The 18,091-nt window shown below is 34.3% G+C and overlaps 1 protein-coding gene across 6 annotated transcripts in view; it reads right to left on the bottom strand.

Annotated features, from left to right (window-relative positions):
- CDH18 (cadherin 18) overlaps window positions 1-18,091 on the bottom strand; it is a 922,309-nt gene that overhangs the window by 285,809 nt on the left and 618,409 nt on the right. For all 6 annotated transcript variants that reach the window (XM_053592795.1, XM_053592804.1, XM_053592784.1 and 3 more), the window contains one exon: window positions 9,390-9,871. In XM_053592795.1, the coding sequence (XP_053448770.1) occupies window positions 9,390-9,617 (228 nt within the window). In that variant the 5' untranslated portion in view covers window positions 9,618-9,871. The remainder of the gene's footprint in view (window positions 1-9,389; window positions 9,872-18,091) is intronic.

The raw sequence follows: 18,091 nt of genomic DNA, 5'->3' as shown, positions 1-18,091 counted from the left end.
CTTACCCCTTCTTATAATTTTTATTCTTATTCAGTTAAATATGACATAGTACATTATGGATATGCACATTATGGATAATGTACTATGGATACACTTTAGTACATATGAATAATGTACTATGGATACACTTTTAGATATTGTGGCATAAATACAGAGTTTCCTTTCTTGCTTAAAAAAAATAAAGAATGTTTAGTCAATTAAGTCTTCAAGGATGTTTTTTAAATGAAATAATATATTTATAGAGCACATCTACTAATTTTAAATAGCATTTGAAATCCATAAAACATATTGCCAGCAGCTTTGGTATGGCAAAATAGACATCATTTTCAATGTATCTTTTTAATTAAACAATATCAACTCCATATGCCTAGAATTTTCTAACATATTACCCTTAAGAATCAACACACTTTGTAATTATAATCTTTACATCTGTAATATATTCTATTGAAAAAGATGAGACATATTTTCAAGTAAGTATAGTCAATAGTGTCTAAAAACAAGACTACACGTTTATTCTAAATTATAATTTCTGGTTTCTAACATAAGCAATTCCACTATTACATCAATGTTTTTTATTCAATAGGTAATTGAATACTGTAATAGTGGCAATAAACTGAAGATTTTTAAGAACTGAAGAATGCACTTTTTCCTACTGCTATCAATTTTAAAGACTAATACTGTCAATTTTAATAAAATCCAGAGCAAATAAAAAATAGTTTAATTTATTAAAAGCTAATGGACTAAAAGCATCCTGCACCACACTGCTCTTCAGAGAGGATTGAGAGTGGTGACAGACATTCACCTTTGGATTGATTGTCTGAGAAAGAACTTTACAAATCCATAGAGATGAGACAGGAGTAACAATAAAAAGCCCCAGACCAGCTAGATTTATGGGTGACCTGCAAAGAAGAATTGGCATTGCTTCTACTTAAACTGTCCCATAACATTGAGGAGGAAATTCTTAACTCATTCTTTAAAGTCAGTGTCACACTGATACCAAAGTCAGAAAAGCACACAACAAACAAAGAACACTACAAACCAATATCCCTCAAGAATAGATAATAAATTATTCAACAAAATAATAATAAATTCAAATGCATATAAAAAAATCCACCATGATTAAGCAGGATTCATCTAAGGAATGCAATGATGCTTCAATACAATGTGAATCATCACATAAATAGAATTAAAAATGAAAAACGTATGATCTTCTCAATAGATGTAGAAAAAGTGTTTGATAAAATTAAGTACTTCATTGAGATAAAAACTGTCTAAAACTAGGGATATGAGGAATATGACCCAAAATAATCAAAGGCATATATGAAAAACCCATTGTCAACATCAGACTAAATTAGAAAAAGCTAAAAGCATTCTCCTTAAGAACTAGAAAAAGACAAAATCGCCACTGTCACAATTCTATTTTATTCCACATAGTAATGGAAATCCTAGTCAGAGTGATCAGGCAAGAGAGAGAGAAAAAAAAGAAGACATATAAATTAGAAAAGAGGATGTTAAACTGTCTCTGTTTGCCAACGATACCTAGAAAACCCTTAGAACACTGACAAATTTAATAAAATTTCTAGTCACCACATTAATGTACACAGATCAATAGCATTTCTATATATGAGTAACAGTCAATTTGAGAGTCAAATTAAGAACTCAACTCTATTTATCTATTACAAAAAATAAAATTCTTGGGAATATACTTAGCCAAAGAAGTGAAAGATCTTGACAATGAGAACTACAAAACATTGATGAAGGAAATCATAGATGACACAAAAATGGAAAAAAATCCTGTGCTCATAGATTGAAATAATAAACATGGTTAAAATTTCCTAAATCTCATATTGAATTAAAAAATCCCATGAATAGACAAAGCAATTCTAAATGCAAAGCAGAACAAATCTGGGGACATCAAATTATACTACAAGTCAACAGAAAGCAAAACAGCATGGTGCTGGCATGGAAATAGAAACACAGACCAAAATAACATAATAAAGAACCCAGAGATAGAACTATATCACTCTGATAAAAAAATTACTAAAAATTAAACAAAAGCATACACCAAGGAAAGGATGTAATAAGTTGTACTGGGAAAACTTGACAGTCACATGTAGGAGAATGAAACTAGATCTCTATGTTTCACCATGTCAAAAAATTAACTCAAGATGAATTAAAGATTTGAATGTAACACCTGAATCTATAAAAAAAAAAAAATCTAGAAAAAACATAATAAAAATTATTCTGTATATCGACCTTTGCAACGAATTTATGTCTAAGACTCCAAAAGCAAATACAGCAACAACAAAAATAAATAAATGAGACTTAACTAAAAGTTTTTGCACAGCAAAGGAAATAATCAACCTAGCAAACAGACAGCCTAGAGAATGGGAGAACGTATTAGCAAACTATACATCTGACAAGGGCTTACTACCCAGTATCCACAAATAAATCAGCAACACGAAAATCAAATAACCCCATCAAAAAATGGGCCAAAGCCATGAACATACTTTTCCCCCAAAAAAATAGATAAATGGCCAAAAAACATTTAAAAAATTTAATCATTCACTATTGGAGTAAATGCAAATTAAACCATCATGAGATACCACCTTATTCTTGTCAGAGTGACCATAATTAAAAAGTAAAAAAAAAATAACAGATGCTGATGAGGATGTGGTGAAAAGGATATGTTTATCTATTGTAGGGACATAAACTTGTACAATGGATACTGAAAGCAATATGAAGATTCCTTCAGGAACTAAGGTTAGATTCACTACTTCATTTAGCAATTTCAAGATGGGTATCTACCCACAGGAAAGAAGCGGTTTTTTTGTTTGTTTGTTTGTTTTTTGTTGTTTTTGAGACAGAGTTTCACTTAGTCATACATGGTAGAGTGCTGTGGCATCACAACTCACAGTGACCTCAAACTCTTGGGCTTAAGTGATTCTCTTGCCTCAGCCTCCCAAGTAGCTGGGACTACAGGCACCCGCCACAACACCCAGCTATTTTTTGTGGTGGTTGTTGCCATTTTCATTGTTGGTTAGCTGGCCCAGGCTGGGTTCAAACCCGCCAGCCAGGGTGTATGTGGCCAGTGCCATAACCACTGTGCTATGGGCACCTAGCCAGGAAATAAGTCATTTTATAAATAAGATACCCGCATAATTCACAATAGGAAATATATGGAATCCGCCTAAGTGTCCACTAACTGATGAGTGGATAAAGAGAATGTGATATATATATATATATACCATGGGGAACTACTCAGCCATAAAAAGGAATTAAATAATGTCGTTTCCAGCAATCTGGATGGAACTAGAGACCATTATTCTAAGTAAGATATCTCGGGAATTAAAAAACAGATACCACATGTTCTCATTCATAAGTGGGACCCTAAGTAAAGAATATATATGGTGATAGACAGCAATAAAGGACATCAGAAACTAGGAAGAGGAGAGAGGAGGGAAGGGAAGGATACGCATTTACCTATAGAGGACAATGTATACTAAGGCTACAACTGCCTGTTAGCAGTTACAATGAAAGCCCTGACATCAATTATCCATGTTACAAAAAATACTTGGAGCCTTTAATTTTTTTGAAATGAAAACAAAAATAAAAACAATAATTAAAATGAAAAAAATAAATACATAAATGATAAAAAATAAATAAAATAAAACAATGTGCAACCTACACAAACCTAAACATATGAAGAAAGACAGAAATTTGCAGTGGATCTGAAAAAACAGAAACAAACACTTCTCAAAAAGTCATACAAATGGTGAACAAATACATGAAAAATACTCAACATCTCTAATCATTGTGAAGAAGATACAAGTCAAAATCATCAGGAGATATTACTTCACTCCTGGTAGAATAACTTTTATCAAAAAGACGATCAATAGGAAATGTTGATGAGGATGTGGAGAAAAGGGTAAAGCTGCCCACTGTTGCTAGGAATGTAAATTAGGACAAATATATGAAAAATAGTACGGAAGTTCCTCAAAAAAAAAAAAAAAAAAAACTAAACTAAGAATGGAAATGCCAGATGATCCAGCAATCCTTGAAATCAGTATGTTGGAGAGATGTCCACATATCCATGCTTATTGTGGCACTATTCACAATAGTCAAGTTAGAGAATCAACCTAAGTATGCATCACGTGATGAACACATAAAGAACAGGTGGCATGCTGTGTCTACATACGATGAAATTCCATTGAACCATAAAAAGAGTAGATGTTTTGTCTTTAGCCAAAATATGGATGGACGCGGAGAACATTACGCTAAGCGAAATAAACCAAACATAGAAAGACAAACTACATGCTCTACCTTGTATATGAAATCTAAAGTACTTGAAGTCACTGAACTAGGAAGTGGAATGGGAGTTAAAGAATTTAGGAAGGATTGGGATGGAAGGAATTGGGATGTGATAATAAAAGGACACAAGGCCTCAGTCAGACAGAAGGAATAATTTGGACTTTTATAAAAATTAACTGCACCACATGATGCAGATAGCTAATAAGTAAATTCTATGCACTTCAGTATCACTAAAAGAGTAAATTTATAATTTTATCATCATATGAAAATGGTTATTTAAAGTGATGAATATATTATTGATTTAATGTGATTACATTGTTCTAAAAAATCAGAAGGCCACTTTTTACCCCATAAATGTATACAACTGAAATTTGCAAATACATGACAACACATTTTTTTAAAAATAAGAAACTAAATATTACATTGAAATTTTACATTTCTGTGAAGCAAAATATCATCAACAAGTCAAAAGATAAATGGTAACAATGAAAAATTATGGATAACTTACAGCATTGAGAGCGAAATATTGCACTTGTTTTATGAAGAATTACTAGTATTAATAAGTTAGAAAGACTAGTGAAAGAATATAAAATGAAGAAAGGCAATGAAGTTACACTAAATAAAAAAGAAATACTCATATTTCCCCAAATAGAAAAATATCAATTTCATTTACAATAAAAGAAATAAAAATTAGAGTAGATAGAGATATCATTTTTTCGAATGTCATATTTGCACAATTCCAACTTTTGCAATCCCATCTGTTGACATGTCTGTCGAGAAAAGTTCAGTCATATACCGACTCATAGAGGGAGATTCTACAATACCCATGGAGGGGGATATAGTGATCGTTACCAAAGTTAGATCGATTCATCTTTCAATCAGAATCCCACTTTCAGAAATGTCTCCTACAGATATATTTATGTACGCTACATGCCCCCATACAAGCACACCCATTACGCATCGCATGTAAAAGCAACAAAATAACAACACAAAAAACTCTCATTAAATTAACTACGAGGGAGGAGTCAGAATGCATCAGTGACTATGGTAGAGATCTCCAAAAACTCTCTCATCACTGATAAAAGCATGGACTAACAAGACAGATTTTTATTGCAATCATTTCAAATGATTATTACAACTATTAGCATGACTACCAAAGTTGATAGTTGTGGCACCCTTTTCAGTGAATAATTACATTTGATTATCACAGTAGGCACTGTGATAGGTGCTGTGCGTACAAAGATGATACAGTCTCAGAATCTGCTTTCAAGACATTCCCTTCGTATGTGGTGAGGAAGATAACAAGGGGCTCAGAAACATTCCCTATGAATGACCGATACTGGATATTTTTGTCTTTGTGGGCTCACTCTCCCTGTTGAAACTACTCAGTTCTGCCATTGTGACATGAAATCTACCATAGATAATACATTAACAAGTGAGTGCAGCTATGTTCTAATAAAACATTATTATGGACACTGAAATTTAGATTTTACATAGTTTCCAGTGTCACAAAATATTATGTTCTTTCACTTTTTCCCAACAGTTTAAGAAGGAAAAACATGGTTTTCAGGCCATGGAAAAATAGAAAATGAGCTAGCTTTGACACACAGGGGGTAGTTTAGCAATCTTCTATCTAAACCATAAAACAAACTTTGTAATATACTTTAATTACTAATAAAAATGTCAACAGTATTTTTCAGTTCTTCAAGTAAGGGACAAAGATTCAGAAATTAAAGAGACTTGTCCGTTGTAACACAGAGAGGAAACAGAGAAACTACGAACTCAAACCCATATCTCTACTAATTGTTACTATCTCATGAAGACAACCTCTTCCAATGATAGTTGTCATGACCTAAATTGTAGCATGCATGTAGTACTGTAAATAAAATTATATTCTTACTTATAATGGATTCATTCAGCACTCTTCAACTATTGAAAAGAAAAAAATGAACTAGCTATTCTACATTAATTTTTGCACGATTATTGGAAAAGAGGGAACAGATTGTTTTAAAACTATAAAGACGACCATATATGGTCATGCATCACTTAACTATAAAAATATGTTTCAATGAAGGCATCAGTAGGAGACTTTGATGTTGGGTGAACATCATAGGATATACTCACCAAATCTAGATGGTATAGCCCCCCCACCACACACGTACAGGATGTATGGTAGGGCTGATTGCTCCTTATCTGCAAATCGGTACAGCATATCACTGTACTGAATCCTGTAGACCAATGTAATGCAGTGGTCTGCACCTGTGTATCTAAATATATCTAAATATTAAAAAGTACAGTAAAAAATTGCTTCTATAGCCCATCACACATATGGGTTATAGAATGTAGTTGTTCCTCATTGAAGGAAGCATGGTTATGTGATGCATGGCTGTAACTTGTTCCTGGAGGAAACGAACCATTTTCTATCAAACACCCTTGTATAATTTTCTTACCCTAATAATTTAAATTATTTGAAAAGATCCTTAACAACTAATAAGATCCATGAAATATATCCCTATTCTGGTTTGTGACTTGATCCCTTATGCCAATTACATTAAAAAAAAATACATAACTTTCCATGAACCAGAAGTATATATATTGCTATGAAAGGGTTCTATGATCATGACCTTAGCCAACATATACATAACTTAGCAGTGAATAGTACATATTGACCAAAATCAACAAAATGAATTTTATCATAATAAACTCCATCACTGACTGAGAGGTTAAAGATTATCAGAAATACCATATGAAAGAAACTCTTCTGTATCAAGATACTTAGGCTTGAGCTTTTATTAAAAGCCTAGTAAATGTTTTATCATGTAAAATATAACTACAGATAGAAAAATTACAATTACAAGCTCAAGGACAATTTGAAACAAACCTTATACATTTATAAAAAGGTTATTTTAATATTAGAAATGTATTATAATATTGTGATTACTATTTGATTTCTCTTGACATAACCAGCTGTTCTATGGCAGAGAGGGGTAAGGGAGGCAATTTTCAGCCTTTTGGAGGTTTATCGCTGTTCAGGTTCTAGTAATGCAATAATTCTATTTTTATTAAGGAGTGCTATGAAAATATAGAAGTAGTTCATTACGAATGTATTTATGAGTATGAAATATAAGTTCTTTTCTTAAGCAAATTAAAATAATAGTATAAGGGTTATTATTTAAAGCACATACTAATTGTCAAGCTTTGCAACTTTTATTTTCCTTAATTTTATAGTTATAGATGTATGTGAGTGATGCTGTGTGGGAGTGAGGAAAAAACCTACAATTAAGTTAGAATCATTTGTAAAGGCAAATTAGAATAAAGGAGCACGGCTCTGAGTGAGGGGGTGCCAAGAGAGATGGGGACTAGGGGAACACCATCCTTAGGTGGAACCATTCCTATCTGTACATTTGTTCATCAGCACTACAGATGATATGCAGAACAATCCCACGGAACCTCTCAGCTCCGAAGAGCGTCACAAACCTCCAGCACCTCCTGCTCTGCTCACCGGCACCATATGTTCATGCAATTCCAGAAGGAGCGCTGAGAACTGATCTGCCTATGGAGGCTTCATCTTTCACTAAAACTAGGTGAGCCAAAAAAAAAACCCAAGAAGTTATCCGACCTTTCCCTTCCCCTCTCTGGAAAATTTTGTTTCTGCTCTTCAGTTAAGCCACGATGACAAGAAATATGCGTAACAAAATATTTTTAGAAAATATTATTTTCTCTTGATTTACTCCATATAAGAGACAATTTTTTTTCTGTCCTTTCCTTTTGTGTGGTGCGTGGGTGTGTCATGCTTCAACAATGGAAAGGATTATAGTAAAAGGATTTTGAAGTTCATAAAGAAGTAATTTTCTGGCAATCCAAGAAATTACTTTTTGTGGGAAGTATATTTTTACAAAATTACTTCATGGAATACTTGGTAGAGGGAAGAATATACGATGAAGATGAATCTTTGCTCTCATTTTAACACGCATCTGAGAAAGTGATAGAATTGTTTTAGATCTTTTTTTGTTTCACATTCTGACTCCACAGCTCCTGCCTTGGATAGAAAATACAGCTGTAACTCAGTCCCTGTTGGACAGGGGGTGGAACAGATGGCTTGTGATCCTGTACTGCCTACACGTCAGGGAAGCACCGTGGCTTAGATGGAGTACTTTTTTTTTTAATACTAACAGTGCTAACGTGAGAATAAATAGTCAAACAGGGAGATACGAGCCGCTGAGCCTGCAGTCACAGAGATTCCACTGCTGAGCTTGTTGTCTCTCCCACAGGTACTGAACAAACCCAAATGCGGCTGCTTCCAGAGATCAGTAATTAAACAGAAGAAGGCCTCTCCACTTCCCATTCTGTTCTCTGCCCTGCAGCCTGGATGACAAATGCTTAATCTCTCCCATGTCACTGCGTGTACTATTTCCTGAATATTTTTGATAAACCATTAAATTTACTTGCTCACATTTTTGAGGAAAAGAGAATGTGATCTGAAATTACTGGGCATTTTGTCAATTTTATTCTCTTGGGAATTTAATAAAGTCTGTACATCTAGTGCATATTTAATCACATCAACATTTTATGGTAATTCATTTTCGGAATAGAAAAATATCTATGTGTTTCTAAAAACTGATAAATAAGAATATATATCCATAGTAATTAATGGAAATATGTTAGATATCATGAGGGAGTGTCTTCTGTTTAATCTCATGTCGATTAGCAATAGATTAAATATATCAATGTACCAAGAAATGACCTTGTGGGTTACAATGTACCTTCATGGTAATAAAGACAAAATTATTTATTTAATTGCATGTTCAATTAAGTCTTTCCAATTTCCACACCAGAACAGAAAAAGTAATATGCTGATAAAGAACGTTTAGTGCAGTATGCAGAGATATACGTTCAGAGAGGTGTGACATGATTGATAGTTTCCTTCTTTTATAATTCTTATTTTCAGCTCCCTAGTACAAGAAATAGTTTATACAATATAATTCATGTCGTGTTTCATAACTCTTCAAATCCTCCTCCAACTCCACTCCTACAATTTCCCAGGAGAAGTAAAAACAAACGATTAAACAGAAACTTACTTTTCCAACATATTGAGGATCTGGTCCCATGTGTTCTTCTAAAACGAAGAACTGATTCCATACCCATCCCCTTTTGGGACGATGGTGGACTTCGGTTTCCCCTTCCGAGTGTTTGGTTTGGTTCCTTGTCACCTTGACGGAGCTGTGGTGAGAAGTTCCGTAAGACCTCTGCACAAAACAGAGACACACAAGGACTGGACAGATGCCAGATGTGCTCGTTACTTTCATTGTAAGATAACTTTCCAGGTCACTGTTTTCCTTCTTTTCCTTGTCAGCTACAAAGGCTTAGTGAGTATTCACAAGAGAAGCCAGAGCATCTTTTGGAAGGACAGTCCAAAGTAAACCGTTTAGCGTGTCCATGATTTAACTGCCCATCAGGGAAAGGTCAAACTCCATTCACATCCTGAAACCCTTGGAAAATCAAAGCTGAACTTCTGAATCCAAGTCTTCACAGCAGGTGATCATAGGCAACCATTTTCAACCTAATGAAAAAGAGAAAATTATATACACTATAAAGCATGGTAATTTTGAGTCATTGTTCTGAATGCAAATTATATTATTCTGTACTGTAATGTTGATAGCCAAAAAGTAAACCTGCATGCATTTTACATGAACTTATTTGTCCTATGATTCTCAATTACATATATATGTTAGAATATTTTTTTTGTTAGATGTAATACAATGTTGCTACATATATTTCTCACCAAATTTGAAAAAAATATCTCCAAGGGTTGAACAATTGCCACAGATCATCACAAGCCCTTCACAGTTCAAACAGACACTTCAAGTGATTAGTTATTAAAATACAAGAAAAGGAAATTTTAAAATGGCAGAAAATAATGTATACAACTGACAATTATTCTCGGCTCTGGAAAAAGATCGTCAGAGTCAAGTATAAGGGAGGATACTTATTCATGGAATTACAGTTTGGTCTAGATAGGTCCTGCATAGCTGTTTAAGGTAGTGGCTTCACTCATACTCAAGACAGAGTTTTCAGCTTGAGAATGGCATTACTACGTGTGATTGCTAGAACCCAGAATTCTAGCAGTTATGTAAAGAAAAGAATAAAAAAAAGAATAGTGGCAAAAAGAACAAAGGTAAAAATACATCCATTTTTTAAAAAAGAAATATTGAGGATATAGACTTAGGTTTTGGTACAGTTGGACTGTTAAGTAAGTTGAAAAACAAATCTGATAGGCAAATGGCATGAAAGATAAAACGATATGACTTATTGTAAAACACACAAAATTTTGTAGCACGTTTTGGTGTAATTTTTATATATATTCAAACTTATAGAAAAAGGAAATATAGCTATTCCATCTGGTAAAAATACTAGATGATTCTGTTTCTAATTGTAAAAAATTCACCCATGTATATCAGCACAAACAATGAGGTGGTTGACCTGACAATAATTGATTTTAAGAACTGAATATAAATCACCAGTCAAATGTGTAGCGTGATTCTCTTGAAGAACTGAGGAAAGCACATACCCACAGTGGGGATGAAAAAATCACGTAGTCCCAAGGACAGGGTGCTATTCTCTGTAAGAATCTCTCCCCATAAATTAGGATTAGTGATAATGTTTACTTCGCGAGTTGTGAAAGAATTGCACAGGATTAGAATTTGGATTTCATTTTCATCACCTGACACATATAAAACTTAAATTTTAAAATAGTTCCTTATTAAATTAAGAGTTTATGCACAGCCAAGGAAAACAGCCAATAGAAGAGATTGAGGATCTCAGAATGGGAGACAATTAGAATCTACACAAAACTCAAGCAAATCAGCTAAGAAAACAATCAAACCGCCCATGGGCGGCGCCTGTGGCTCAGTGAGTAGGGCGCAGGCCCCATATGCCGAGGGTGGTGGGTTCGGACCCAGCCCCGGCCAAACAGCAACTCCAAAATAATTCCCAAAAAATAGCCGGGCGTTGTGGCGGGCGCCTGTAGTCCCAGCTGCTCGGGAGGCTGAGGCAAGAGAATCGCGTAAGCCCAAGAGTTAAGAGGTTGCTGTGAGCTGTGTGATGCCACAGCACTCTACCCGAGGGCGGTACAGTGAGACTCTGTCTCTACAAAAAACAAACAAACAATCAAACCGCCCCATTAAATGTGGGCAAAACACATTAACAAAAGCTTTTCAAAGAAAGATAGACTAATGACCAACCAACATACAAAAAAAAAAAAAAAATTGTTCAACATCCTAAAACATAAAGGAAATGCAAATGAAAACCACAGAGGGGTATCACCCAACTCCAGTGAGAATGACGTTCCTCAAAAAGTCTCAAAACGACAGGTGCTGGTGTGGGTGCAGAGAGAAAGGAGCGCTGCACTGCAGACTAGTCTCCCTCTAGGGAAAGTCGTATGGGGAGACCTCAAAGTGCAAAAAATTGATGTACCATTTGATTCAGCAATCCCACTACTGGGTATTTACCAAAGTGGAAAACAAAAACTAAAACAAAACATTTTATCAAAAAGATAACTGCACCGGAATCTTTATAGAATCAAAATTTAGAATTTCAAAGATACAGAAATAACCGAAGCGCCTATCAATGCAGGAGTGGATTAATAACATGCGCCATGTGTACACCATGGAGGACTCCTCAGCTACAAAATAAAGTGGCAACCTAATACCTCTTGTATTAGCCTTGACAGAATTGGAGACCATTCTTCTAAGTGAAGTGAGTATCACAAGAATGGAAAAACAAACAGCACAAGTACTCTATTAAATTGTAACGAATCAATCAACACTCAGGAACACCTATGGCAAGAGCACACATATGGAAATGAAGGAGGTAGGAAGGGGGGGCAGGGTAAATATACAGCTAACAGGTACAGTGCACACTATGTGGCTGATGGGCAGGTACACTTGTAACTTTGACTCAAACTGTATGAACGCAATTCATGTAATCAAAACATTTGTACCCCTGTCATATTTTGAAATTAAAAAAAAAAAAAACTTCAGAAAGGAAAGACAATTCTTTTTCTGGTTTAAATTAACATAACTCAAAAACTCTCTTACTATGTAAAAGTGAAAAATACCAGCTCCAACATGGTAAGACTACTGGAAAGAGAGTTAGAAAACAGTTTTTATACTTCTTATATTGGTAATTTTCTTATGATATGAACTCTATCACTCATGTAATTTCTTTCAGTCTCAATGTTATCATTGATAAAGTCTGCGACAGGAATAATTGCCTTTACTATTCTTTCCAGCCTCCTAATAAATTATTTGGGTGACTTTATATTAAACATTTTATATGACAAAAGATTCTTAATTCCCAAATAATGAATTTCAGAAAAAGAGATTTTATCTAGCTTTTCTTCTTAGAACAGAAGTTGTTGAACATGTCAAAGGTGTTGTTATCTTAATACTTCACACCATTTGGTGTGATTTTCAAATGAAATTAACATCTTTGCCCTCTTTGCTAAGTTGTTTAACAAAGCATAACTTACGAGTAAAAGGTGAAGAAAGTGGCTTTCGTGAAGCATTATAGAGATGTAGAATGAGTTTTCTTTATAATGTTGATATTTTGTGTCATTCAAAAATGATGAAAAAGCATTTTAACCTACATATGCTTTAAATGCTCAAGAATTGCTATAATGACAATTATGAAAAGTGAAAAATATGGCTGTGTGGAACGAGAGAGAAATGGAACCATCGGAATTGTGCTCATGGAGATACAATGACAGAACAGAATTCTAAACTGAAAACTTTCAGCTCCACTTCAAGAAATCCATCTCTGTATTGGTTAGAATGAATTGAAATGCAAATAATAATAAAGTCAACCACTGAATGAGACTGATAAAACAGAAAAAATGTGTTAGTAGTAGGCATTTGCCATTTCGAGACTAAGCAGAATTCAAAACCACCACTGCTTTCATGAGACATTCCAATTGTGCATTCTGAGGAGCAGAGTCCTAACTTCCACCATAAACACTTAGGGGCCAATTCTTTTCTTTTACATCCTTTTAGTTGGAAGTTCCAAAAATGATATATGCAAGTTATACGCTCCGACACTCTGGAGCAAGCAAATGATAGAAGGACATAAGGACAGTGGAGAAATTTTTCACAGAATTGGTAACAATATCAAAGCCCAGACATGGTGAGTCTAGCAAGTGTAAAAGATTCCAATAGCAGCTGAGTTAATTAAGAGGCATTTTAGCTACAGTGCTCCTGTGGCGAGTACTTGACATTGTTTCTAGCTGTTTTAACTTCATTTGTTCCCATTTTCTCTCCAATCCTGACTCTTAAGTGCCATCATCAATTTTAATGGCTACCCAATTTGCTTGGAATAAATTGATTTGCTGCTTTCTATGGCCAAAGTTTAGTTTCTAGTGTTTGAAAACAAGAACAACTTCTGTTTAAAAAAAATACTGTACTAATACCTAATAAATAGAATTAGTTTCCAAATAATGTTATACAAAATAATATGTGATACAGAAGTCTCCCTTCTGCTCAGTACTTAATCTAAGTGTCTCAACATTGCTTCCTGAGACTCAACCCTTGCTTCTGTAATTATCACCTTCAGTGTAGAGCTAATCACACCCTACTGCAAGTTAGTAAACATGACTTCATCGTCCATTTTATAGAAATGATCACGTTTTTTTTTTTGTTTTTTTTTCCAGTAAGAATGACTTTTATTAAAAATCCCCAAAACAACAGACACATGGTTGTGGAAGGGAACACTTATACACTATTAATGAGCCTGCAAACTCACATAACCTCTGTGGAATATAGTACAGAGCTACCTTAAGGAGCTAAATGTAAACCTACCCCATTTGATCCAGGAATCCTACTATTGGGTATTTACCTGAAGGAAAAAATTTAATTTTATCTAAAAGACACTTGCATTCAAATGTTTATTGCAGCACAATTCACAATCGCAAAAATGTGGAACTGACTCAGTGCCCATCATTTCCAGAGTGGATTAATAAAATGTGGTGTGTGATACCATGGAGTACAACTCAGAAATGATCACATTTGTATTATCACTTTATTCCCTAAGCTTTGCATTTCTCATTTAAGAATTAAGGACTGCCATTGAATTATTGTTAAGCATGTTTACCTACTTAGTTCTTTGAAATTTATGAGTTATTAACTGTGTATTGTTTTCCAATGACGTTTCTTACTTAAGCTGCATTACTTATATCACCAAGATTAAGTCATTACTACTGACCTCTCTCCAGCATAAGCACTGCTTTGAGAGCTCTGAGGAAATACTTGTCTCAAAGAAATTATTTCTCACATATATCCCAAATGTAATTGCTTGTCACCAGGGTCTTTGACTGAATTTACTTTCCCAATTGATTGCTAACATATAAACTTTGGACTCCAAAAGGTCTAGAGAATGTTTTCTCTTTACTAAAAAAAAAAAAAAAAAAAAAAGACTATTCTTGCTGAGTGTGGTGGCTTATGCCTGTAATCCTTAGCACACTGGGAAGCCTGGGCCGATGGATTTCTTGTGCTCAGAAATTTGAGACCAGGCCTAGCAAGAGTGAAACTCTGTTTCTACTAGAAATAGAAAAATTAGCCAGGTATATGGTAGACGCCTGGAGTCCTAGCTTCTTGGGTGGCTGAGGCAGGAGAATCACCTGAACCCAGAAGTTAGAGTTTACTGTGAGCTATGATGCCATGGCACTTGGCACTCTAGCCTGGTGACAGAGAATGACACTCTGTCCAAAAAAAAAAAAAAAAAAAATTCCTTTGCTTTTTGTTTAAACAAAAACTTTCTAAAAAATATTCTATCAACTTTATTGCATGAGTGGATCATTCCATTATCCATGTGTAGATATGACTTATTATTTCACGTATTCAAACAAATAGAATTATAATTGCCATTAACTCCTAAAGTACAGCACTATAAATTATTGGTAGGAATGTATCTGATTTTGTGCAGAGCATGCCTAGCTTAAACAAGAAATGTCAAAGAAGACAAATGGTGGTGCAAAGCCCTTATTTTATTGAATTTCTCTTCTTGTGGCATTTTGGGTGGAAAAGAACACGCCAATGGAAGTCCGAGGTTCATTACACAGAATGTGACTTCCCAAATCTCCACCGTGAATCCATCAGATGATAGAACTGTTTTTCGTGTGGAGATGACTAACTTTGAAAACAAAGGAACTCAACTTTTTCCATAATGAATTATTTAATGTTATCATACTCTCAGGCAGATTTAAATATAAAAAATTTCTGTTACGATTGACTTCTAGGGTACTTTCATCAGGTGAACGTTACAATGAATAAAAGTTCATTTTTTCAAGTTTAATAAATATTTACTACTAATTTAATAATTATTTTACCTTCAGAATGTTAGCTTATTATTATCTGTCTAATGAATACAGATTTGTAATGGTGGCCCTGGGCATAACTCTTGCTGATCACAAGATACATCCTCATGTATTTTGGAGAATTTCTGTCACTATTGGATCTCATGATTAGCAGTAACAATATCATTCTCTTGTTCTAAGTTTAATTCTTATTCATTTTCCAGTCATGGTTTCTGAACCTTTGTTTTACCTTCCTGTTCTTTACTGTTTATTTTTAATGTTTTCTCCATTGCTTTTTAAAAATTTCAATCACAAGTATATAATTTTAATCACTAATTTTAATTTTCTTCATCTGCATCAATTGGTTTAAATAGCTCTTGCTTGCCATCAACATCCAAGTAACCAAATCCCACACTAAATAGTGGAGAGATTACCCTAAATTTGTTAGAAAGGCTATTTTCAGGTAGTTTACCAAATCTATATTTGAAACCATTTAAGAGTATTCTTAAAAACTCAATGTTTTGATAAATTTGGATGTAACAAATCACATTTGCTTAAAGTAGTCATAAAGGGTGTATATGTACATATGTAAATCTCTATACGTATGTGTATATAACAGCTCAACATATTTAACAAATTCTTCAGACGTGGTTCTCTATGATGAATAATGAAATATTTAAATAATACATAATAAAGCATCACCTTGCATATTGCATTTTACTATTAGAAATATTCATTTTTGTAGAGACAACGTGGAAACTACCTGTGTGTGTGTGTATACGCTCCATGGCTGATTCAACTCCCATTGCCTCGAAAACCTCACTCTCCAAACTTTATTTATTTAAACCGAAACTCCAAGGCTTAAACTAAAGGTTGTTTCTTCAGAAAGATTTCTCTGTTTGAGGAGATATTTTCTTTGGGTCTTTTGTATTTCTGCACATCTTCTGAATAAAAGGCACTGACAATTTTATTACGTAACATCTATTCCAGGATGCTGGTATACAGAACAGCTTTGAAATATAAAGATAGAACTTCCCTTGGGGCAGAAGGCAGATTTGTTTTCTGATGGGATTGTGAATATATTATTTTCATCTAGGACAACAGGTAGAAAAGTGTGTTAGCAGACTTTGTGTCAGATTGAGTATTCCAAGCTCAGAGTTCCTCAGCTGTTTCTATACTGCCGGAGTGTGGCGTATAGCTGGTTGCTTCATGTTACTTCATAGAACATGAGGAATAAGAAGAATTTATTCTGACTGCTGTGTTATGGGTAATAAAATATTTTGTCTCTGATCCAGGAGTTTCATATCTTCTGCCAACATCTATAAACTACAGCAGCCTCATAGTTAATTCACAGGTAGGGTAAATTCTCATACCCTGCAGTTTAAATCCTAGGTATAATAGCTCAGTATAACTGCTCACTCCTCTAGATTACCGTACCCTTTATCTCATCCTTTCTTACTATTGAAGATAATCATTCTAATTATTTGATATAGGTACTATTTAATTTTTCTTTCATATTAGACTTTGTTTTTAATTCTCATAACTGGCTGGTGAAGTATCTTTCACCTTGTAGGCAACAGTAAGCAAATGTTGAATGAAGGAATAAATAAATGGGAAATAGACAAATTAAGTTCTGTACATCAAGGATAGTGTTCAAATGCCACATTTTATTTATTTATTTATATTATTATTATTATTATTTTTTGGGGGGGGGGCTGGGTTTGAACCCAACATCTCCGGTATATGGGGCCGGCACCCTACTCCTTTGAGCCACAGGCACCGCCCAAATGCCATGTTTTAGGTCTCCCTTTGCAAACTATCCTCAAGTCGTCTGTAATCTAGTCATCTCCTTAGTTGACATCTTCTAGTGTTTTTATATTACCTCCAGGATAGAATCCAAAATCTTTCCCATGAAATTCATGGCCTTTCAATATTTGGCATTTTTCTATTTCCTGATAGAAAATTAGGAATTAGGAATTTTCTATTTCCTCACACATCCTGGTGTCTGCCCATAAAATACCAAGACCCTTTCATATCTTACTAGGCTGTACCCTGACTATGCCTTGCTCTTGCTAGACTTCATGTACTCGAACACGCTATTTTCTTTTAACTGTAAAGCCCATTTCTTCGTTTTAGTTATTGGCTGCATCACCATCTTCCAAGTGAATCTTTAGAGTCCAACCAATTGTCCAAGGCTTCTGCTCCCTCTAAGGTCACATTGATCACTCGATTTTATACTTATTCATTTAATTGTCTGTCTTCCAAACTATACAATAATCCTGTGCTAGAATTTACTTTAATTTCTATATCCTGAGTGATTAGACAGTCTAGTGTTCATGGTAAAAACACAATTGAATGAACAAAGAAAGCCATATTTATGTTTGTATAACTTTTGAGTTTCACTTTTCTTAATCATGTGACAATCAACAAATTTTT

The sequence above is a fragment of the Nycticebus coucang genome, chromosome 1, assembly GCF_027406575.1.
Source record: "Nycticebus coucang isolate mNycCou1 chromosome 1, mNycCou1.pri, whole genome shotgun sequence".
Taxonomy (NCBI): Eukaryota; Metazoa; Chordata; class Mammalia; order Primates; family Lorisidae; genus Nycticebus; species Nycticebus coucang.
Note: the sequence above shows the minus strand (reverse complement) of the source record. Positions and strands in the feature narration are given on the sequence as shown.